General features: G+C 42.1%; 1 protein-coding gene across 1 annotated transcript in view; it reads left to right on the forward strand.

The window, feature by feature from the left end:
- Positions 1-22,414, forward strand: part of LRP1B (LDL receptor related protein 1B) — a 2,110,020-nt gene that overhangs the window by 2,065,488 nt on the left and 22,118 nt on the right. Inside the window, exons 87-89 of the mRNA XM_077447755.1 lie at positions 6,510-6,586; positions 13,119-13,209; positions 15,508-15,652. Coding sequence (XP_077303881.1) covers positions 6,510-6,586; positions 13,119-13,209; positions 15,508-15,652 — 313 coding nt within the window. The remainder of the gene's footprint in view (positions 1-6,509; positions 6,587-13,118; positions 13,210-15,507; positions 15,653-22,414) is intronic.

Consider the following 22,414-nt stretch of genomic DNA (forward strand, 5'->3'; position numbering starts at 1 on the left):
AAGTGCATCCATCGTCTGTGTTAGAAATCCCGGCATTGACTTGCACTGGAGCCTGTAATCAGTGCTTCTCTATCTGCCTTGGGAAACAATACAAATGAACAGGACTGCAGAATCAATGGAGCTAGAAGGTGCAGTGTGTGTCTCATTTTAATGAAGAGCAATGTGTACATTTCACTGAGTACTTATTTATAATGAACCATTTGCCTTAAGGTACCCTTGAAGACACAGGCATCTGAGAGTACATGGCTTGCTCCAGGAAAACCTGTTAAATGACCTGTTTGATGCATGTGTGTAGTGCGCCTGATGCCTGGGCAGATCTGTCCCTTCCTCAGTGAGGCGCTGTCACGTTTCCCAATAAGAGAATATAATAACTATGTTTGCGTGTTGGCTACCACCTCCAGGCACATATTACCTACCCAACCATGCTGCCTTGCAGCCTCCCAGCTGCGACATCCATACCTGCCTAAGTTCCGATGCTGACTACAGGAACATTAAGCCAGATTAAACCTCCACCACATTTTTTTCTTGGGTCCCAGGAGCTTTTAGTTATAATGTGCAATTATGCTTAACTGCTTCAGCCCCAAGAATATTTGGCTGCTGAATGATCAGGCCATTTTTTGGGATTCGGCACTGCGTCGCTTTAACTGACAAGTTATGCGACATTGCACCCGAACAAAATTTACGTTCTTTTTTCCCCACACATAGAGCTTTCTTTTAGTGGTATTTGATCATCTCTGCATTTTTTTCTTTTTTGTGCTATAAACAAAAAAATGAAAAAAGCACAATATTTTGTACTTTTTGCTATAATACATATCCCCATTTTAAAAAAAAAAAAAGCAAATTCTCCTCAGTTTAGGCTGATATGTATTCTTCTACATATTTTTGGTAATACAAATCACAATAAATGTATATTGATTGGTTTGCGCAAAAGTTATTGCGTCTACAAAATAGGGGATAGATTTATAGCATTTTTATTATTATTTTTTTTATTAGTCATTTTTTTTTTACTAGTAAAGGCGGCGATCTGTGATTTTTATCAGGACTGCGACATTATAGCAGACACATCAGACACTTTTGACACATTTTTGGGACCATTGTCATTTACGCAGTGATCAGTGCTATAAAATGCCACTGGGAGGGAAGGGGGCAATCAAGGGGTTAATTGTGTTCCCTCTCTGTGTTCTAACTGAAGGGGGGAAGGGGACTGTCTAGGGGAGATGACAGATTGCTGTTCATACTTTGTATGAACACACGATCAGTCTCTTCTCCCCTCAGAGAACCGGGATCTGTGTGTTTACACACACAGATCCCTGGTTCTCGGTGTGTCACGAGTGATCGCCTGAGCCCGGCAGCCATCGAGAACGCCGGGCACTCGCATCGGCTCCGGGGGTGAGCAGTGGGCATGGCCACATGGCGAAGCGCCGTAACATAACATTGTCTCGCCCAGCTGTGCCATTCTATTTACTAAAATATTTTCCATACATTTCCATGCTCTGTGTACTGTGAGAGACCAAATTTAGTGAATACAGGGTCCTGGGTTTAGTAACACTTTAATTCTATTTTTATAACTCAATGGCTTTCTGGCAGATGGAAGGTATTTACTGTATGGGTACATACAAGAGATGTTTTAAAAGATACAAAACACGGAGTCATGCATATATGCACTGAATACTGTATGTGTTGTCTTTTTCTTTACATTTTAAAGGAAACCTGTCACCATTTATTTCAACAACAATCTACCTATAAGATTATATGAGCATCTGATATATTTAAGGCATGTTATTTACCTGTAAAAGCCTCCCATGTGAAGACAACCAAAAGCTCAGAGACTGCTGCTGGGTGCCGCCATCTTGGATGTAATGTCAGCAGTTTCAACAGACTTAGCCCTTGTACACACGGTCGGAGAATCCGTCGGAATGTGTCCTATCGGACCTTGTTATCGGATAATCCGACTGTGTGTGGTATGCATCGGATTGATTCCGTCTGAATATCCGTCGGACCCAATTTTCCAACATGTTGCAAATATTTCCCGACCAACTGGGCCGGTCGGACATATTCCGATCATGTGTAGCGAATTTTGATCGGACCAAGTGCCACGCATGCTCAGATCAAATTCCTACATCAAAGCTATTGGCTACTAGCCTGAATTTAGTCCCATCATAACGAAATTACATCATCATGTTCTGAAAGATCGGATTTTTCGCCAACTTGGCCCGACCGTGTGTGTGCAACAGTTTCGGACACAATCCATCAAACTAAATCCGACGGACAAAATCCGACGAATTTGGTTGGCAAAATCTCCAACCGTGTGTACAGGGGCTAAGAGCTCTCACACTCTATAGTATTTTTTTCACTACTTCTAGGCTGAGGGGTTAGGTCAGCACAGACAGTAATTAGACACTCCCAGAAAAGGAGTCGGGTCTGACTTGCAAAGAGGGAAAGGACTGTGCTAGGGAATTGACTCATTCTGAAGCAGTCACATTTTCTAACCAGTTCAAAGTACTGTAGAGATGAGCTGAACCCTTCCATGTTCGGTTTGCAGCAGAATTCCTGAACAGGGGAAAAGTTCTGAACCTGCCCCAAAGCACTCCCCCATGTTGAGGGCATGTGGCCAGGTAGAAACATAAATGATCCAAGGCCTGGTGTTACACCAACATCACCTCCATCCCTAATTCAATATATATATACAAGGGGTTTGCCTGGGACTTTGAGTGAGGTGAATATGGTTAGTCAAGAAACATGTCATGGAAGTAAAATAATGAGTAGTACCAGATGACGTTTTACGAGACCATGACATGGCCTTGGCAGATACAAATATAAGTGTCTCTAGAAGTTTCCCTTTGTCCATGATCATGAACTGGGTGTGATGTGAGACCATCCCATCATGGAAGTACAGCTGGTGTGTGTAAACTTATGATGTGAGTGAGGAATCAGCGACTGATAGCCTGGTCCAGCCCTTTGATTTAGCAAAGCATTTACCCCTGAAGAGCGAGCATGGTCTTGCAAAACATCGTCTGGTACTACTCGTGCTTGCAAATTTCTCTCATGTTTGTATATTGGTATATGTTGTTTTACCATGTATGTGGATTGTCTCATGTTCACATTATACGCATATTTTATCGGCCTGTAGTTATTGCTGTTGTGTTTCAGGTGCACAACAATTGTAATAACTCTACATTATTTTACTTCCATGACATGTTTCTTGACTAACCAATTCCACCTCACTCAAAGTTCCAGGGCGAACCCCTTGTATATATGTTACCTGTTAGGGTTCAGGAGGAGCCTGCTCGGATAAAGGTTTGGTATAGATTGGGGGGAGGGGGTGGAGAGGGACCTCCCCTTAAAATCCATTGGATAAGCCTATTGAAAGCTGATGACTCATCAGTTTTTAAAGAAGCCGCAGCTGGCTTCCTGGTGCCACTCCTTAGCAACCAGCTTTTACTGTACTCTGATTGGGCAACGCTTTGCCCAATCAGAGAGCAGAAAGCACTGTGCAGCGCACAGTGCATTACAGGGCGTTTAGCAGGGCGAACACCCGCTGAACACCTGGCAAACTCTGGTTTTTAAGCGGGCCAAACGGCCAATGCTCAGCCCGAACTCATGCTTGGGCCAAATTGTTCGCCCAACACTAGTTCAAAGACACATCACAAGTTAATAAAAATGTTTATGTACATGAAAAAAAACTCTCTCATTAAGCGTTTGACTTTTTTTTTTTTTAAGTTGATTGCATAGTCTCTGAAATTATTTGTACAATACATTATTTGCATCAAGTGTACATTGTATAGCAAGTGTAGTGAAACACACAATCTGCCTACGCCCTAAGTCATTACTATTTTTATTTCCCTTATTATTTTTTTTCTTGAAAGACATTTCCCACTTTCGACTCCAGATTATCTCCCCCCCAGAAGCAGATTAATCATTTGATAACACTGTATAGATTTATCTATTAGTCCACAGTACGCTACCACATTCTGACATCCTCACACAGAGCCACTGAATTTCATTATCTTGTATTTATAAACCAACAGATTATTTGTATAGTACTATACCAGAGGGAATATTCAAGATACTTGTACATTTTTACAGACATGCATGACCATTACATACAGAACTTTTGGACATGACTACCTGTAAAATAAGTTATGAAATAAGTCATAGAGTTGAAGGTTGTATGTAGACAACCATCAACACAGCCCAAAGTCTGCAGGCTTTATAAAATATACAGGAATTAATAATCTCTAATTTAATTCAGAGGTTTATGTTTCAATGATGTAAACCCATCAAAATAAACTTTGTGGATGCATATTAGGGTGGAAAGCCTTCATGTTCTGTTTTTTTTTTTTTTATCATGGTATTAATTTTTTTACTGCAGAACCCGCCATTGGCTATTGTCAATAATCTAGTGATCCTTGAACACACTTGTTGGTGACCCCGGAAAACACCTGCTGATGATGCTGGAACACACCTGCTGATGATGTTAGAGCATGCCTGTTGGTGATTCTAGAACAAACCTGCTGGTGATCCTGGAACACACCTGTTGGTGATTCTGGAACACACCTGCTGGTGTTAATAAATCGTACCTGGGGATTCTGCAACAAACTTGTTGGTGATTCTGGAACACACCTGCTGGTGATCCTAGAAAATACCTGCAGGTGATGTTGGAATACACCTGTTGGTGATTCTGAACGCACCTGCTGTTGACCTTAGAACATACCTACAGACGATGTTGGTACACACCTGTTGGTAATTTTGAACACAGCTGCCCGGTGTTAATAGAGCATACATGCTGGTGATGTTAGAACACACCTGTTGGGGTTTCTGGAAAAAACCTGCTAGGGATTCTGGAACAAACCTACTGGTGATTCTGGAACATACCTGTTGGTGTTCATAGAACATACCTGCTGGTGATGTTCGAAAAAAAACTGTTGGTAATTCTGGAACAAACCTGCTGGTGATTCTGGAACACGCAAGATGCAGAAAGCAGAGAAGACATTACATACCTCAGGGTTCAGAAAGTACACTTCTACTAATGTAGCACAGGGGTTAGGGATGAGCTTCCAATTTGAGTCAAACTCATGTTCGAACGCATGCCCCCTTGGGCAAAAAAATTAGCACTTTATATTTTTTTCATGTTCGAGTCCCATAGACTTTAATGGTGTTTGGATGTTCGAACAAATGTATTGCCTGTTCGCATGTTCTGATGCGAACCAAACTGGGGGGGGGGGGGTGTTTGGCTCATCCCTAATAGGGGTGTGTGCTTTTCCTGCAGTAGAGAACAAACAAGTCAGATACATTTAATTAAATAAACATTCTGACTTTAGCACAACTGCAGTAATTACTGGATAACTTTAGTAGTTAACCAAAAGCGTATCTGTAACTGTTCATTAAATACTAATACATTTACAAAGCATTTGGTAAGCATTGCAATTTTAGCTATATGAATTTTAAGGCAGCCATAGGTAGGGGGTGCGTTCATGATTTTTCCTGTAGTTATACAATGTCGATTGATGGTCAGGTTACAGAGTGTGACCATAGCCTTAAAGATGAACTTCAAACAAACAGAAAAATACAATGATAAAATAGAAAGATATCTGGGAGCTATTTTGCCTACCAACACCTTTGATCTCCTGTTCATCCAGTTTTGAGATTTACAAAGCTCTGCCACGCAGCACAGCCCTGTCATTTGAAGGTTTTGTCCCTTCACATGTCAGTGGCAAAGCAACCCAGAGTGGCAAAACAGCCACCTCTGGTGGTGACAGCAACACATTCTCATGTGTAGTAAATGGTCCCATACTGCCAACATAGTTTGTTCATTTTTATTGGTGGAATATTACATCATGCAATATTGTATATTCACATGAGTCCCTGCCTTCAAGGAGCTTACAATCTAAGGTCCCTAACTCCCCCGCATACATACACATATTAGGGCCAATTTAGACAGGAACCAATTAACCTTCCAGCATTTATTTGGGAAGTAGGAGGAAACCAGAGTACCCAGAGTAAACTCACTCAAACACAGGGAGAATATGCAAACTCTAGGTAGTGTCATTTGTGGAATTCCAGCAGATGACCCTAGTGCTGCAAGGCAGAAAGTGATAACCACTAAGTAACTGCCCTGACATGCACTTTAGGTTATTCAAAGTCGGCTGTCCAACTTCAGTCTTCGAGGGTCGCATACCAGTCATGGTGTATCTGCAGGCAAATTTTAGTGAATTAATTAATTGTTTCAGGCAAATTCTAAAATATTTATTAAGTCCCTGGAGGACTTAGTTGGACAGTAACAAGCTAAATATAATCACTTTATATTCAAAGGTCAATTCAACATTTCACAAAACTTTGAAAAAAGTTTGCTTTACTTAAGAAAAAGAAAGTAGCAAGAGACAAGATCATCCTGAGTTTTTTGTTGAAATGTCTATGCTTTTTTTGTGTTTTTATGACATATTCTTTAGCAGGTTGGCTTTCTAGCAGCTGGCGTCCATTAATTTTGCTGTTTAATTGGATCTTTGTAGATGTTCAGCCAACTGGTCAGGAAAGCAGTGTGAGAGGCCGGCTCCCAAGAGCAGCAAGTCTGACAATGCTGGTTCAAGTGAGTATCTCAAATTAGCATCCACAATTACTGGCAACTTATTTTGAAGTTTAAAACATAATCGGAACAAGTTTCTCACCCAGTAGTAATGATTACACTGGGCTGTGTAGGCAGAGTGCATAAATCTGTTCTTGTAAATTAAACACTGATGTCGAAATATTTTATATTATGAAGGTAGAGGTGTTTTTCTTATAGTTTATTAAAGCAGATTCCATCATGTACCAATTTGAAATAATACCAAGATGGCAAAATTGTAATTCATAGTGGGATACATAATGGTAGTATAGGTTATATTACCAAGGACTCCTGACAATCACATCTATATAAGCGTGTTAAACATCCTATTTCAAAACCATGGCCATTCACATGAAATTGCCACTCTGTTTGTGGGTAAAACAGCCTTCACTACGGGAAGGTTTTTTCAAGATTCAGCCACAAAGATATTGGCTGAAGAAGACGTGGTTTGTAATTGCCATTCCAATTCATCCCAAAGGTTTTCAGTAGTAGTTTCAAGGTCAAGGTTTGTAGGCCACTTGACTTCTTTCATACCAAAGTCATAAAATTATGTTTTTATGAAGCTTTCTTAATGCATAGGACTCATGCATAAACCTTTCTGGAGGAATGTCCATCTACTTTTGATCCTGTAGTGTATTTGTCATTGTCAACTGTTCAGAAATGTTTGGTGTAGTGTATCATGAGAAAATGATGCTGTAAGGTGAAATAAGATTATTAATACACCAGGGACCCATTTGCTATTGCTCATGGCTTGAAGGCTTTGGTTTCTACCATGTACAAGGAAAGGTTCTTCTACGTGCATTAAGCCAGTGATTTTTTTGAGAACACGACGGTTAAAAACACTTGCATGATGTCAAAGTAAAACAGTCTCATCAATCTAGTAGGTGTTCCTAAGTTGCTATTTCCTGTCTCTATGCTGTTTAGCAGCTTCAGGAATGAAGAGTCCGCGGTGAAGCGTTTTAGACCATGCTGAGGAGCTCCTTCCTCAAGGGTTTTAAAGAAGGAGCTTCTGAGCATGTCCTGAAATGTGTCACCACCCCCTTTCTGATGTCACTTCCAGCCCTTGTGTTCCACTGTGGTTTCGAAAGTGCGGCAAACATCTTTCTCCCAGGACCCTTTGTTCCTGCAGCTGCTAGTCAACACAGAGACAGGGAATACCATCTCAGGAGCACCCACAAGACCGATGAGCCTGTTTAAATTTGACAACCTGTAAGCCCTTGTACACACGGTCGGAGATTTCGACAACCAAATCCATCGGATTTTGTCCGTCGGATTGTGTCCGAAACTGTTGCATACACATGGTCAGACTAAGTTGTCGAAAAATCAGATTATTCAGAACGTGATGACGTAATTTCGTTACGATGGGACTACGTTCAGGCTAGTAGCCAATAGCTTTGATGTAGGAAATTGATCTGAGCATGCGTGGCACTTGGTCCGATCAAAATTCTCTACACATGATCGGAGTATGTCCGATCGAACCAGTTGTTCGGGAAATATTTCCAACAAGTTGGAAAATTGGGTCCGACGGATATTCGGACGATGCATACTAGACATGTGCAGAGTAAAATATTTCGTTTCGGAATTTCGTTTTCGTCCGAAAACTTAATTTATTTAGTTACTCCCGAAATTCGTTTTTATTTATTTCGTTTTTCGTTCAAAAATTGCATTCGTCCGAAAATCCACATGAATTACGGTCGAATCTGTCTTGGAAGGCTTATGGTGTCTGTCGAATGTATAAAGAAGATTCGACGGAGCTAACTATATAGAATACTTTAGAACCCTATTAAAGTCTATGGGACTCCAACGTTCAAAATCTAAAGTGCTAATTTTAAAGGCTAATTTGCAAGTTACTGTCCTAAAAAGTGTTTGGGGACCTGGGTCCTGCCCCAGGGGACATGTATCAATGCAAAAAAAAGTTTTAAAAACGGCCGTTTTTTCGGGAGCAGTGATTTTAATAATGATTAAAGTGAAACAATAAAAGTGTAATATTCCTTTAAATTTCGTAGGGGGGGTTGTCTATAGTATGCCTGTGAAGGGGCGCATGTTTCCCGTGCTTAGAATTGTCCCTGCACAAAGTGTCATTTATGCAGGAAAAAAAGTCCTTTAAAATCACTCGCAGCTATTATGAATTGTCGGCTCCGTAATACAGAGAACACTCATTGAAAGTCATTGATAAAAAAATAAATAAATAAATAAATAAAAAAGCGTGGGGGTCCCCCAAATTCAATTACCAGGCCCTTCAGGTCTGGTATGGATATTAAGGGGAACCCGGCCTCAAATTTAAGAAAAAATTTGACGTGGGGTTCCCCCTAAATATCCATAACCAGACCCTTCAGGTCTGGTATGGATATTAAGGGGAACCCCGCGTCAAATTTAAAAAAAAATTGACGTGGGGTTCCCCCTAAAAATCCATACCAGACCCTTTATCCGAGCACGCAACCTGGCAGGCCGCAGGAAAAGAGGGGGGGACGAGAGAGCGGCCCCCCCTCCCTCCTGAACCGTACCAGGCCACATGCCCTCAACATTGGGAGGATGCTTTGGGGGTCCGTGACCCCTCAAAGCACCTTGTCCCCATGTTGATGAGGACAAGGGCCTCATCCCCACAACCCTGGCCGGTGGTTGTGGAGGTCTGCGGGCGGGGGGCTTATCAGAATCTGGAAGCCCCCTTTAACAAGGGGACCCCCAGATCCCGCCCCCCCCCTGTTTGAAATGGTAAGGGGGTACAGAAGTACCCCTACCATTTCACAAAGAAAGTGTAAAAAATGGTTAAATAAAACAAACACACTTTTGAAAAATTCCTTTATTAAAAATAAAAAAATAAAAAAAAGATTCCAGCGGCGGTAATCCACTCTTGCTATCCAGCGACGGACGATCATCTCTCCAGCGATGTCTCATGTCATCCAGCGCAGCGTATCCATCCTTCTTCTGTCTCCTCCACGGAGACACTGCAGGCATTCCGGCGGCTGACGTTTCTTATATACGGAGGGCGGGGCCACCCGTCACCTGACCCCGCCCCCCTCTGACGCAAGGGGAAACCCGGGGTTCCCCGTGACGTATGGGTGACCCCGCCCCCCTCTGATGTAACGGAAACCTGCCTGTGTTACATCAGAGGGGTGCGGGTCACCCCTACGTCACAGGGAACCCGGGGTTTCCCCTTGCGTCAGAGGGGGGCGGGGTCAGGTGACGGGTGGCCCCGCCCTCCGTATATAAGAAACGTCAGCCGCCGGAATCCTTGCAGTGTCTCCTCCACGGAGACAGAAGAAGGATGGATCGCTGCGCTGGATGACATGAGACATCGCTGGAGAGATGATCATCTGTCGCTGGATAGCAAGAGTGGATTACCACCGCTGGAATCTTTTTTTTTTTTTTTTTTTTTTTAATAAAGGAATTTTTCAAAAGTGTGTTTGTTTTATTTAACCATTTTTTACACTTTCTTTGTGAAATGGTAGGGGTACTTTTGTACCCCCTTACCATTTCAAACGGGGGGGGGGCGGGATCTGGGGGTCCCCTTGTTAAAGGGGGCTTCCAGATTCTGATAAGCCCCCCGCCCGCAGACCTCCACAACCACCGGCCAGGGTTGTGGGGATGAGGCCCTTTGGGGGTCACAGACCCCCAAAGCATCCTCCCAATGTTGAGGGCATGTGGCCTGGTACGGATTCAGGAGGGAGGGGGGGCCGCTCTCTCGTCCCCCCCTCTTTTCCTGCGGCCTGCCAGGTTGCGTGCTCGGATAAAGGGTCTGGTATGGATTTTTAGGGGGAACCCCACGTCAATTTTTTTTTAAATTTGATGTGGGGTTCCCCTTAATATCCATACCAGACCTGAAGGGCCTGGTAATTGAATTTGGGGGACCCCCACGCTTTTTTATTTATTTATTTATTTATTTATTTTTTTATCAATGACTTTCAATGAGTGTTCTCTGTATTACGGAGCCGACAATTCATTATAGCTGCGAGTGATTTTAAAGGACTTTTTTTCCTGCATAAATGACACTTTGTGCAGGGACAATTCTAAGCACGGGAAACATGCGCCCCTTCACAGGCATACTATAGACAACCCCCCCTACGAAATTTAAAGGAATATTACACTTTTATTGTTTCACTTTAATCATTATTAAAATCCCTGCTCCCGAAAAAACGTCAGTTTTTAAAACTTTTTTTTGCATTGATACATGTCCCCTGGGGCAGGACCCGGGTCCCCAAACACTTTTTAGGACAGTAACTTGCAGAATCTTTTCTCTCTGTCAAATCTTTTTTCTCTGTCGAATATTTTCTCTATATAATCTTGGACTAATAGAGGTAAGGTTAAGCACATTCGACCACAGGTTCTATAGACAGATTGTTGTCAGAGTCATGTCGAATCTCCTATTCTATATCGAACTGTTGTAACAATGAAAACGAAAATAAAGCATTTATTTATGTCGGATCTTTGGTTTTTCGGATTTTGTGCTTTCGTTATCGTTTGTCAAAACGAAAACGAAAATAGCTGAAATTCGGACGAAAATGCATTCGGACGAAAACGAATGCACATGTCTAATGCATACCACACACAGTCGGATTATCCGACAACACAGTCCGATAGGACACATTCTGATGGATTTTGCGACCGTGTGTACAAGTGCTAAGTATTTTTAACTGTCATGTACCAACAAAACCGCTGGCTTACTGCATTTAGAAGCACCTTTCTTTGTACATGTTTGTTCACCCAGAGCCTGCTTCTCTCCTATAAGTGCTGCTCAAGTGCCCTACCAACTTTTACCTTGGATGCTACCAATTGATTACAAGCATCTTGAGAACCCTTCTAGCAGAAGTGCTCCTATCCATTCTTTGGTTTCCACCAGCACCATCCACTCTGTGATAAATCTATATGTACTAAAACCCATTTGGTTCTTGCTAATTTATTATAGTCCTCTGAGTGATCACAGATCAGTAATTGGTGTAACTTAAGATCTGCCATAAAGTGAAATACCTGCAGGATTGGGCTGTCATGGAAGCAGATGTTCCTTGATTAGTTTTGTTGCAGTAAAGCTAAAACTTTTACTGGTATTGTTGCCATGGGGCTATTACTCTGCAGACTCTTTAGGGAAGTGTATTTTTACTCGCTTTTTGGTAGAGTCTCTTTAAGTGTCATTATCTATTCAAGCTCAAGCTACCTGGATGTCACTATACAGGAGATAAGTAGACAAAAACTAGGGGTGGTTAGTTTTAAACTTTTAGATTCAAAGTGGGAGAACTGTCCTTTACCAATTTACCTTCAAGGCTTATTTTGAATAACAAGCTAAATACAAAGTTCTTTTTCATAAATGTGTACTGTCCTCCCTGCCAAAAGATTGATAATACTGTTCTGCTGATTTTGTGATCCAGCTACCCTTTCTAGACAGTATAGGGATCACTGATGTCACTCTTTTTTAGTAAGTAATACTGCTTTAAAACTGATCTGCCCCCCTGCCAGATGGGGACAATGAAGGAGCATTATTGCACTGCTCAAATCGTCCATCTACTGATACCTCCTGTAAGCAAGCTACCCATGTTAGGCCGCGTACACAAGGGCGGACTATATGGCCTACTTAGTCCGTCGAAACACATTTCAGCGGACAGTCCGCTCGTGTGTGGGCTTCAGCGGACTTTTTCAGCGTGCAGTCTGGCGTACTAAGTATTTCGGATTTTTCGAAATACTGTCCGTCCTACTTTTGTTTCAGCGGACAATCCGCTCGTCAGTAGGCTAGTTCGACGGACTAAGAATGGCGCATGCTCAGAAAGGATTTACACGGCGAAAGGTTGCATTGCTGTGTATTGGACTTCCTATTTCTAGTCCCGTCGTACGTGCTGTACACGTCATCGCGCAAGCTTTCGACAAACTGTTTGTGCATCCGTGTGTGGTCAAGTCCGTTCATTCGAAAGTATGACGGACTGTCCGTCGGATTGTATGACGGACTAAGTAGGCCATACAATCCGCCCATGTGTACGCGGCTTTAGATTGACAGCACTGTGAAATATTTTACAACCTAATTAGCTAGTCTGAGTCCTGATGGGTAGAGGATTTCAGAAGACTAATAAAAACACAGATTCGGTCATTTGCAATCAATACCTAAAATGTATTTTATAATTTTCTTAAGGAATCCATTTCTGGATTATATAACAGTCTATACAACTGATTAGACTAAATTACTTAGTAAGGTATCATGCAGTATTGTATACATGTTTGTACAGTGTGAAACTATTTTCACACTATACAAGATAACCCTGCCCCAGTGGCGCTCACAATTTCAGTCCCATCCACAGGCACTCTATGCCACATTTGGGTAGATGCCAAAATACCTAACCAGTTTGTGGAAGGAAACTCAGATTCCCAGAGAAAAGGCAATAGTCCTGGAGAAGAGGTCTGCACTGGTAATTAAACTCAGAACCACAGTGCTTCATGGAATCATTGCTTGTCCCTGTGCTGCCATGATGCAAAGATGTATTTTTTTTCATTCTAGAACAAATATACTAATGTTTAACACTTTTAATTTCTGTGACAGGCAGCATTGCAATAATCGTGCCCTTGGTTCTACTTGTGACCCTCATAACAACCTTGGTAATTGGTCTTCTGCTGTGCAAAAGACGGAGAAGGTAAATTGGATCTTTTCTAAGCGTTATTGACATAGAACTTACTCTGAAGAAAAACAATCCACTTATTACGTGTCTGCTTTCCCAGGAAACAGAAAAACATGTATAACTCCAAACTAAAACTTTTTTTTTTTTTTTGCTATGGGATAAAGAGGGAAAAGGGTTAGAACCTATGTTAAGCTTTTTATTGTTCCCATTGGGAAGAAGCCCCTATACTCCTTATCTCATTGGCAACATTTTTTTTTTTTCCATTCAAAAAAGATTTATTGGCAAATGAAGACACAAATTACATGGGTATGCAATAGACACTGTACAAACGAAACAATGCATAACAAGATCAAAACTGTGTCAATAACATTTCTTAGTCGGCTATTGGGGTATCATCTAATACAACCAAGTCCCTCCATTGCGGGCCCTACCGGACCTAGGAGGGCAGATCATTATCCAACCCCGGGTTCCATAAGGAATCATTCATTCCCAATGAACAGCCAAAAGACATATCAAGGAAAACTAGTTGCTTATCGAAGAAACCAAGTATAGGGATAGACAAGGAGTGGGATGGAGAGTGGAGAAAAAGGAAAGAAGAGGAAGAAGAGCGCCTTGTTCCAGAAACTCTAGTAAGTTAACAGGAGCAATGTTAGTGTGGTATTAAAGTAATAGAGAACGTATTGTCAGGATACCGCCTCACATCAGGCTGTCAGGCTTCGGCCCGTGTATTCCCCGAAAGACTGAGAGTATTTGAAAGCAAACCACGGAGACCAGGTCCTATGGTAACCATCTACTCGCTCATCAGATTGGGCCGCCGTATCCTCCATCTCACAGATAAGAGCAATTTTAAGCAGCCATTCTCTTATAGTAGGGGTAGTTTTGGATTTCCAATATAGTGGAATTAGAGAATTGGCTGCATTTATCATATGTCTGGAAAGCGACTTCTTGTATTTCTTAAAGGAGGTATTGGTGATGTGGAGCAAACAGCATGCCGCATCCAACCCTAGACTAGTCTCCGTGATCCGCCCGATCAGCTCCCTCACCCCTGACCAATATGTCTGTAGTCGGTCACATTGCCACCAAATGTGTAGCAAAGTGCCCTCCTCTTGATCACATCTCCAACACCTATCAGATGAATGCGGAGAACCATTTGTGAATTCTCTCCGGAGTGGCATACCACTGGGTCAACAATTTGTAGGACGCCTCCTGCATTTTCGTGCTCAATGAGCATTTGTGTGCTAAAATACAGGCCTTGTCCCATTGGTCGTCCGAAATCGGCGTACCTAGAGCCCGAGCCCACTTCTCCCTGAGCCCGTGGTCCTCTCGTGGACCCAACGATCTTAACCAGGCATATGCAAGCGTAGTGGTTTTTTTGGGTGGGTTCACCCTTCAAGCAAACTGATTCTAGGTCTGTCACTGCTCTCGTGAAGTGTGGTCTACGTGTGGCATCATTGCAGTAGCTCCTAAGTTGGAAGTATGTCCAGAGTGGTAGTCGTGGCAATTCACTGTCAACTTTGAGATCTGAGAAATCTTTTATCAAGTTGCCGGTGAAACAGTCCAACGCTAAGAGCGGTCTTTTCGGTCTCTGTAGTCTGAGTAATGGGTTCTGTAAACCCGGCGTAAAATCCGGATTATCTCGGATAGGGGTTAAGGGGCTCAGAGGGGTGGAGAATTCAGGTTGTTTAGCTAATGTATGAAAAATATTGAGAGTAGTGCCTATAGTGGGGTGGGATAGCATAGATCTGGGATGGCAACATTTTTACTTCCCAAACCCTACCTCCCACTTTGTCCAAACCTAAAAAATAGTATACAGTACAATACAAAATTTACAAGCACTTAGCACCATTAGCATCTTAAAGTACAACTAAATGCTCCTGTATGACGGTCATAACAAGTACCAAAACCAGTTACTTTGTAATGCAAAGTCTTTAAGGACTGAGCCAAATCATCCTCCATTTGTGTCTCACACACTCCTCTTTCCAGACACTGCAACTCACAGTAGGAGGTTTTCAACAACAGAGGCTATGCTTCCAATCTAGAAAGCAGTAGGCAGGACTGGGTATGGTCAAAATTTGACTGATCCTTGTTGAACCCACTGAGTTTCAATCAGTGTATTACGAGAAAATAGTGCAGATATGCTTAGAATCATGTGCTGCAGCCCCTTTTTATTTAATAGGAAGCAATAGTTCTGCTTTAAAGTACACTAGATGATAGCGCCTACCCTATTCTGCAACTGGGAATCACGTTTAAGAGTAAGGAACTCATAATTTCTGTAGTCATCCTTTATACTAACGTATGTTCTTCTATAAACAGGGCAAAAACAATAAGAAGACAACCTATAATCAACGGCGGAATGAATGTAGAAATTGGAAATCCATCTTATAATATGTATGAGGTGGACCATAGTCACAATGATGGAACGCTATTAGACCCTAATTTCATCATAGAACTAGATAAGGTAATATACTGTCTCACACAATTTATTAAGAGTCATTTTTTGTTTTATGAATGACTGTTCTTAGGTTTTCTGTTTGTGGTTTGGAAGTTTGTGCTTTGATAGCTTTTGGAATATGCAGGATATGTTTTATTGTGTTTAGGTCTTTACAAGACCATCTGTAGATATATACAAGATACATTTCTACCAAGTTCAGTCTTTAACAAAGTGTTTATCAGTGTTAATTTAGCCATGAGAAAGACAAAAAAAACAACTGTTACTGATATCAGAGCAAAAAATATTTCCTGATCCTGAAAATGCTGGATTAATTCCAATGTGCTAATTGTTCCCACACTGTCCATTAGTACCTGTGGTTGTAGAGAAAATATCAATTTAAGTTGTATATTTATATAAATGGATGGGTTGTAGAGATAAGGAAGGGCTATGTATATGAGGAGAGGGGGTTAGGAAGGTTATGGTGATGGGGGGGGGGGAGATGAAGAGATTATTGAGCTGAGGAGGATGGGGCAGAGGAGGACTTATGGAGATAAGTAAGGAGAGGATGGTGGAGATGTTATGGAGACGTAGAAGGAGGTGATAGGAGAGGTTAAGGAGATGAGGAAAGGTTATGAAGGTAAGGAAGGAGGAATTGAGGAGAGATTATGGAAATGAGATGGAGTTGATGAGGAGAGGTCATGGAGATGAGGAAGAAGGAGATGAGGATGGGTTAAAGAGGTGAAAAGAAGTTGATGAGGTAGGGTTATGGAGATAATGAAGGAGAAGTTGTAGAAAGGTTATTGAGATAAGGGGGGGAGAGGGAAAGCAGAGCAGTTATGAAGATGAAGCAGGGTTATGGAGATGAGGAGGATGAAACAGGGGAGGAAGGTTTGTGGAGGGAGAAGATGAAGAGGGGTTTTGGAGATGAAGAGAGGTTTTGGAGATGAGAAAGGGGTGGAGATGAAAAAAGGTTATGGAGATGAGAAGGTGGCAGAAAATGAGGAGTGGTCTGTGTTTTTTGCAATCCATTCGAGTTGAAACAGGCTAACAACACATGCTTTGGAATTTAGTGCCAAAAATATATTGTGTTGTCATGTCAAAGAGCAAGGTGCACTATCATTTAGGTATATCAAGTTATTTTTCAGTGTTTTTTTTTTTCACCTTTATCTAGTGGTTTCAAAACTGTGGCCCAAAATGGCTATGAATGAGGTGCAACACAAAATCATAAACTTACCTAAAAATTTGGATTTTTGAGGGAATTTTTTGGAAAAATTTGTTTATACTTAGCAAACACATGCACCTGAAGAAAAAAATTACACTGGGGTTTATTTACTAAAGCTAGAGAGGGCAAAAGTAGTCACAATTCTGCAGAAAAAACAATCAGCTTCCAGGTTTTATTGCTAAAGCTTAATTAAACAATCTCAGGTTAGAAGCTGATTGGTTTCTCTGTAGAATTGTGACAACTTTTGCCCTCTCTAGCTTTAGTAAATAAACCTCACAGTCTTTTTATTAGACTTTTATAAGTTTTATCTTCCCAAAGAAAATACCCCACTCTTCACAATCAAACCTTATTCATGTCATCAGTTTTTGGCAGCACCTACAGTATATTTGTGAGCAATGATATTCAAGGATAAAGAACACAAAGGGCAAAATTGGAATCAAAATATCTGATGAGCACCTTAAGAGTTCATTTGGAATTACTACTACATCCATCGAACCAAATATTGATGCGTGCATTTATGAAAAACAGTGTCAAATATTGCACTAGTTTTATGGTGCCCTCTTTTATTTTTATAATAAAAATTATTACAAAAAATTAAGTTTTATTACTCAGATGGGTACATTATCTATATCAGTGATTGCGATCTGCCCAAATTTTTCTGCTCATCGGGTGTCCTTGTTATTGTTTTTTTTATGTGTGGTCCAAGACAATTCCTCTTGTAAACATTCTGTTGTAAAAGTAACAGTGATATCATCATTGTGCTGTACACAGCCTGTGTAGAGAGCAGAGCTGTGGGAGGTACTTAGCAGGCTCCAACCACTACTGACTGCCTGTAGAAAACTACAGGAGGGGGTGGAGACAAGACCATCCCTGCACCCTGCACAAGGAGAGAGAGCAGCAGTAACTGCAAAATCTACAAAATAAAGCAAACCAGTTCAGCCCACTGCAATTCCCAGCTTTCATAAGTATCTACATAGTTAAATAGCTTTGCTAGTGAGTCTGATTGAAAATAGACACAAGTGCATCTATTTCAACCAATAAAAGTATCTTCTAGGAATGTAGATAGAATTTAATAGAACAGTGGAGGCTGGTGCTCCATTAGTTGGGGGGAACGGCAAACAAACCAACCGACCCCCCATGTTCAGTCGGTCAATTGATCGATCCCCCCCAAACCCCACCCCATCACTCCCCCATACACCCACCAGCCCCACACTTACCCCGTCCAGGTTGTGGGCAGATTTTGTGGCTTCCCCCTGCATCTCCTCCTGAGTGGCTTCCCCCCTGCTTTTGTTCCCGGATAGCCAATATGATTGCATCTACTCTCAGTCAGTCAGGTCTTATAGGGACATGGCCTGACCGTGACGGTGTAAAGGAGCACATTGACTGAGCTCTGTGTGGCCGGAGTGGATTCCACAGCATTATACCTCACCTGCGGGCTTAATCGCCTCATGTCTAACAAGGGGAAAGGCTCTAAATCCCTGGGCACCCCCAGCCACCTGTATATCACCTGGTTCTTGTCAGTCCGGGCCCAGCATCGCTGGCAGTGGATTCCAATATGGCGCCCACGCAGCAGGGACAGTGGGACAAGGGACCTGAGCACATTTCCAGCCTGGCAACAAGTAAGGCATCAGTGATCTCGGCAGTAGTGGATCGCCCACTTTCTCTCATCCTTACCTCAGCTGTCCTGCAGAGGAGTCCAGCAGAGACATCCAGGGATCCACACAGTCCTGTCAGCTCTGTCCCCTTGGCAGATACAGACTTGAGACAACTGCTCCAAGCACTACCCACAAAGGCTGACATCCAGAAAATGCTAGGACAGTGGAAGGGCACTCTGAAGGAAGATATTGAGAAGCTGCAGTCTACTGCCCAGGCTACTGAAATACGTGTGCAGGCTCTGGAGGAACAGCATACCACTGTAGATTCTCAGATGGATGTGATGGAGAAGCAGCTTATTTCCCATTAACAATGATTTACTACCATGCATCTATGGGTGGAGGATGCAGATAATCGCAGCCGGAACAATAATATCAGGCTAAGGGGTATCCCTGAAGCCACTGCAGAGTCAGACCTCTGTGTGTCAGTTACCGCAATTTTTACTCAATTGTTAGGGGACACACCATCTACTGTGATCGAGATTGACAGGGTTCACAGAGTACCGGCTTCCAGAGATATGTCTCAGCAGACTCTCCAAGATGTGCTATGACGAGTCCACTTTTTCACTGTGAAAGAAAACATCATGCAGGCAGCTTGGCAGAGAGGCCCACTAATGGTGCTCAAATACAGCTTTTTCCTGATCTGTAGACATAACCTTTACCGCTGGAATCTGATGAAACCACTTCTAGAACTCATTCGCTCATCTGGGGCTACTTATATTTGGAGGTACCCGCTCTCCCTGTTGGTTAAAAAGGATAACCGTTCATTTGCCTTATACAATGCCTCTTAGCTACAACTCTTCTTGTTCTTGGACTGTGAGGCCATAGAAGTTCCAGGCTGGAGGGCTCTGAGAGCCTGGGATGCCCAGACAGCTCAACAGCTGAGACTTCAGCAGGACCACAGATCCAGATCACGCCGGCCTGGCATGCCAAGAGCCCATTCTAGCCCTGATGCTCCCAAATATTAAGTGAACTTCTCTATGCATATTCAATTTTGTGTAACGTATCAACAAACGAGTCCTGTTTCAGTTAAGTTTCAGACATGTCCCAGAAAGGTGACTGCTTGCCTTCACAACTATCACTTACTGATTGGGGGATGGGTAAGCACTCACGCTGTTTTGGGACACTTTTTGTCTTTATTTCTTGTCCGCTTCACCCCCTTATCGGCAATACCAGACCAATGGTAAACCCCTGAGTGCTACAGGAGGCTAAGGTAGAGGAGGATTTGCCCACTTCAGGGGTCAGTGGGAAGTTGGAGCAATGGCTGTCATTTAGTTCACCTCTCTGGGGGTGTAGGGGGAATACCCTCTCCAATTTTCATGAAGATGGTTCTAACAGGGCGCGAGACTCAGGTTTTTGCTGTTCTTATTTTTAATTATGTTCACTTAAGTTACGTGTCTAGAATTTGCACTACCTTGGATGGCCACCCTCGACACGTTTGATTATGTGGGGCTGGGTACAGATGTTAAATATTGCTAATATTCTGCTACAGTCCTGGATATGGGACACTGGTCTGTGGGCTTGGGGGTGACTTCTCAGAGAGTCCTATATACACTGTGCCCCCCGGGGCCAAAGTGGTCATGGGGGGTCTCCAAGGTTGTCCTCCTGTCCTCCTTAGGGGGCAAGAGAACGGCATGGACCTCATTGGAGAGGCCTGCTCCTCTGGACAGAGATCCAGGATTGTGTTGGATAGGGCTCTGTGGCAGGCGCCCTGCAGCTCACAGGAAATATGCCTATTTGAGAAACTAAACCCAAGCTCATGTTTTTCTATTTTTGGTTGGGGGTAATATCATATATTATAATCTCAGCTGGGTAAACGCCAGACAAATCTACTATGTTTTTTGATTTTCTATACTATACTGTGCTTTCTGGGAATCATACATACATAGATATATATAAAAGTCTTTTCAGGGAATTGGTTATTTGCTAGGTAAGAACATCCTATTTTTTGGTAAAATTGGGAACACCTGGACTGTTGAGTTTTACAGCTCCATTAGATGAGCTATGCATGTTTTTTTCAGGTTGACTGTGTTCGGATGTTACTTAGTGGTACTCTGTAATGCTGTACCAATTTCCTTGATAGCTAAATAAAGAATAAAACAAAAAAATGGGTCTTAAGACCTGCTTCCTGATTGGCCAGGAAGAGAAGCAGGAAGACAATAGTGAATATTAATTCGCTATTGTCACACAAGTGAGCGGGCTCGGGGTGTAGTGCTCTGCACCCCAAGCCCACCCTTTTTGTTGAAGCCAATTAGAGCCTCAGGCTCTAATCATGTGCTAAAAAAAAAAACCATTGAAATCCATGCGTCAGGCGCCCTGCATGTAGATTAGGGGCCGGGTGCATGGATTAGGGGGGCAGCGCCCCTGCGCCCCTAATGCAGCAGTCACCACTGCAAATGAAGTTCACTGGCCATGCAACAAGGATCCTGCAGTTTCCAGTTTAGAATCGGGAAGATCAAGAGAGCTCAAAAGACAAAAGAACCTCAGCACGGGATGCCCATCAGCCTAGTAAAATCCATTTATTAAAGACAAAAAATAGCACACTTACGTATAAGATTCTTGACATCAGCACAAGGATTACATGTAGGCATCATAAAGTTTTTTGCATGCATCAACAGCTCATGTTCCTCAAGCGGTATGAGAGGAATCTGTTTTGACAGCTGTCAAAAAGCACCCAGTGTCCTGCAATGCTATGCACTGCCTTGTGGTAATCCCTACGTGAGACTGGAAAGGGTGGGCGATGAAAGGGGATGGTAACACGTTTCAGAGGGACAATCCCCTTTGTCATAACTCAATCATAATATGACAAAGGAGGATTGTCCCTTTAAAATGCGTTACCGCCCCTTTCGCTACCCACCCTTTCCAGTATCACGTATGTATTACCACAAGACCGTGTATGGTGTTGCAGGATGCCAAGCTTCGGTGGCTTTTTGACAGCTGTCATAACAGATTCTTCTCATGCCAGCTTGAGGAACACAAGCTGCTGATGCATGCAAAAACTTGATGGTGCCCACGTGTAATCCCTGTGCTGATGTCAAGAATCCTATATGTAAGTGTGCAATTTTTGTCTTTAACTCATGGATTTTTACTATGCTGATGGGGTCTTTTTACAGGAAGCTCCTGCACAGAGGCAGTGTTTCACACTGGATTACTGCCCGGATCTGGAATAACTACACTAAGTACACTAAGTAGTGTATTTTGATAATATTTTCCTGTCCCGGAGTATAGCTTTAATTGTATCAGGAAGCAAAAAATGTGAAACATTTGGCAGACACTTTTTTTTTTTTATGAATGCCAAGGCAAAATGTAATTTTTATACAGAATGCTAAACCTTTATTTCTCATCTGCTTCAGATGCAGATGCTTTTTAAACAGATGCTATTGAAATTCTCATTATGTTCAGGTATTTTTTGTATGCCTTAAGAAGGTTAAGCAAGTGGAAATAAATTGTAGATTTGCACTAAGAGCAATGAAAATAACAACATTTTGTACTTTAATGCCATTTAACAATTTTACATTGGGTCTCAAAACATAAAAGTGTTTGTCACGGCTATAGCTTGCAGTTTTTTGATAGATGAAGAATAAATCATGAACACTTAAAAGGAATACATACCTTGACCAAAAATAAAATATGTATTGAATTAGTAAACATAAACTTTTATTCTGTACAACTTCAGCTGTTTGTCAAAATTTGAAAACCCCAGATGTTCTAAATGCTTCATACTAATATATTTTTTGTATGTTTTTTATTGTTTAAGAAATAGTGGAACTATGGGAAAGATATATATTAAAAAAATACATATACAGTATGACACAGTCAGACACTAGATTGAACAAAGCAGTTTTTTTTCCAAGTATCCCCTGTTACATAGAATAATTGCTTGTTGAGTCCATCCAGTTCAGCCTAAGTGAGTGT

The sequence above is a fragment of the Lithobates pipiens genome, unplaced genomic scaffold (assembly GCF_037356315.1).
Source record: "Lithobates pipiens isolate NorthernLeopardFrog02 unplaced genomic scaffold, aLitPip1_a1.2 Scaffold_22, whole genome shotgun sequence".
Lineage (NCBI taxonomy): Eukaryota > Metazoa > Chordata > Amphibia > Anura > Ranidae > Lithobates > Lithobates pipiens.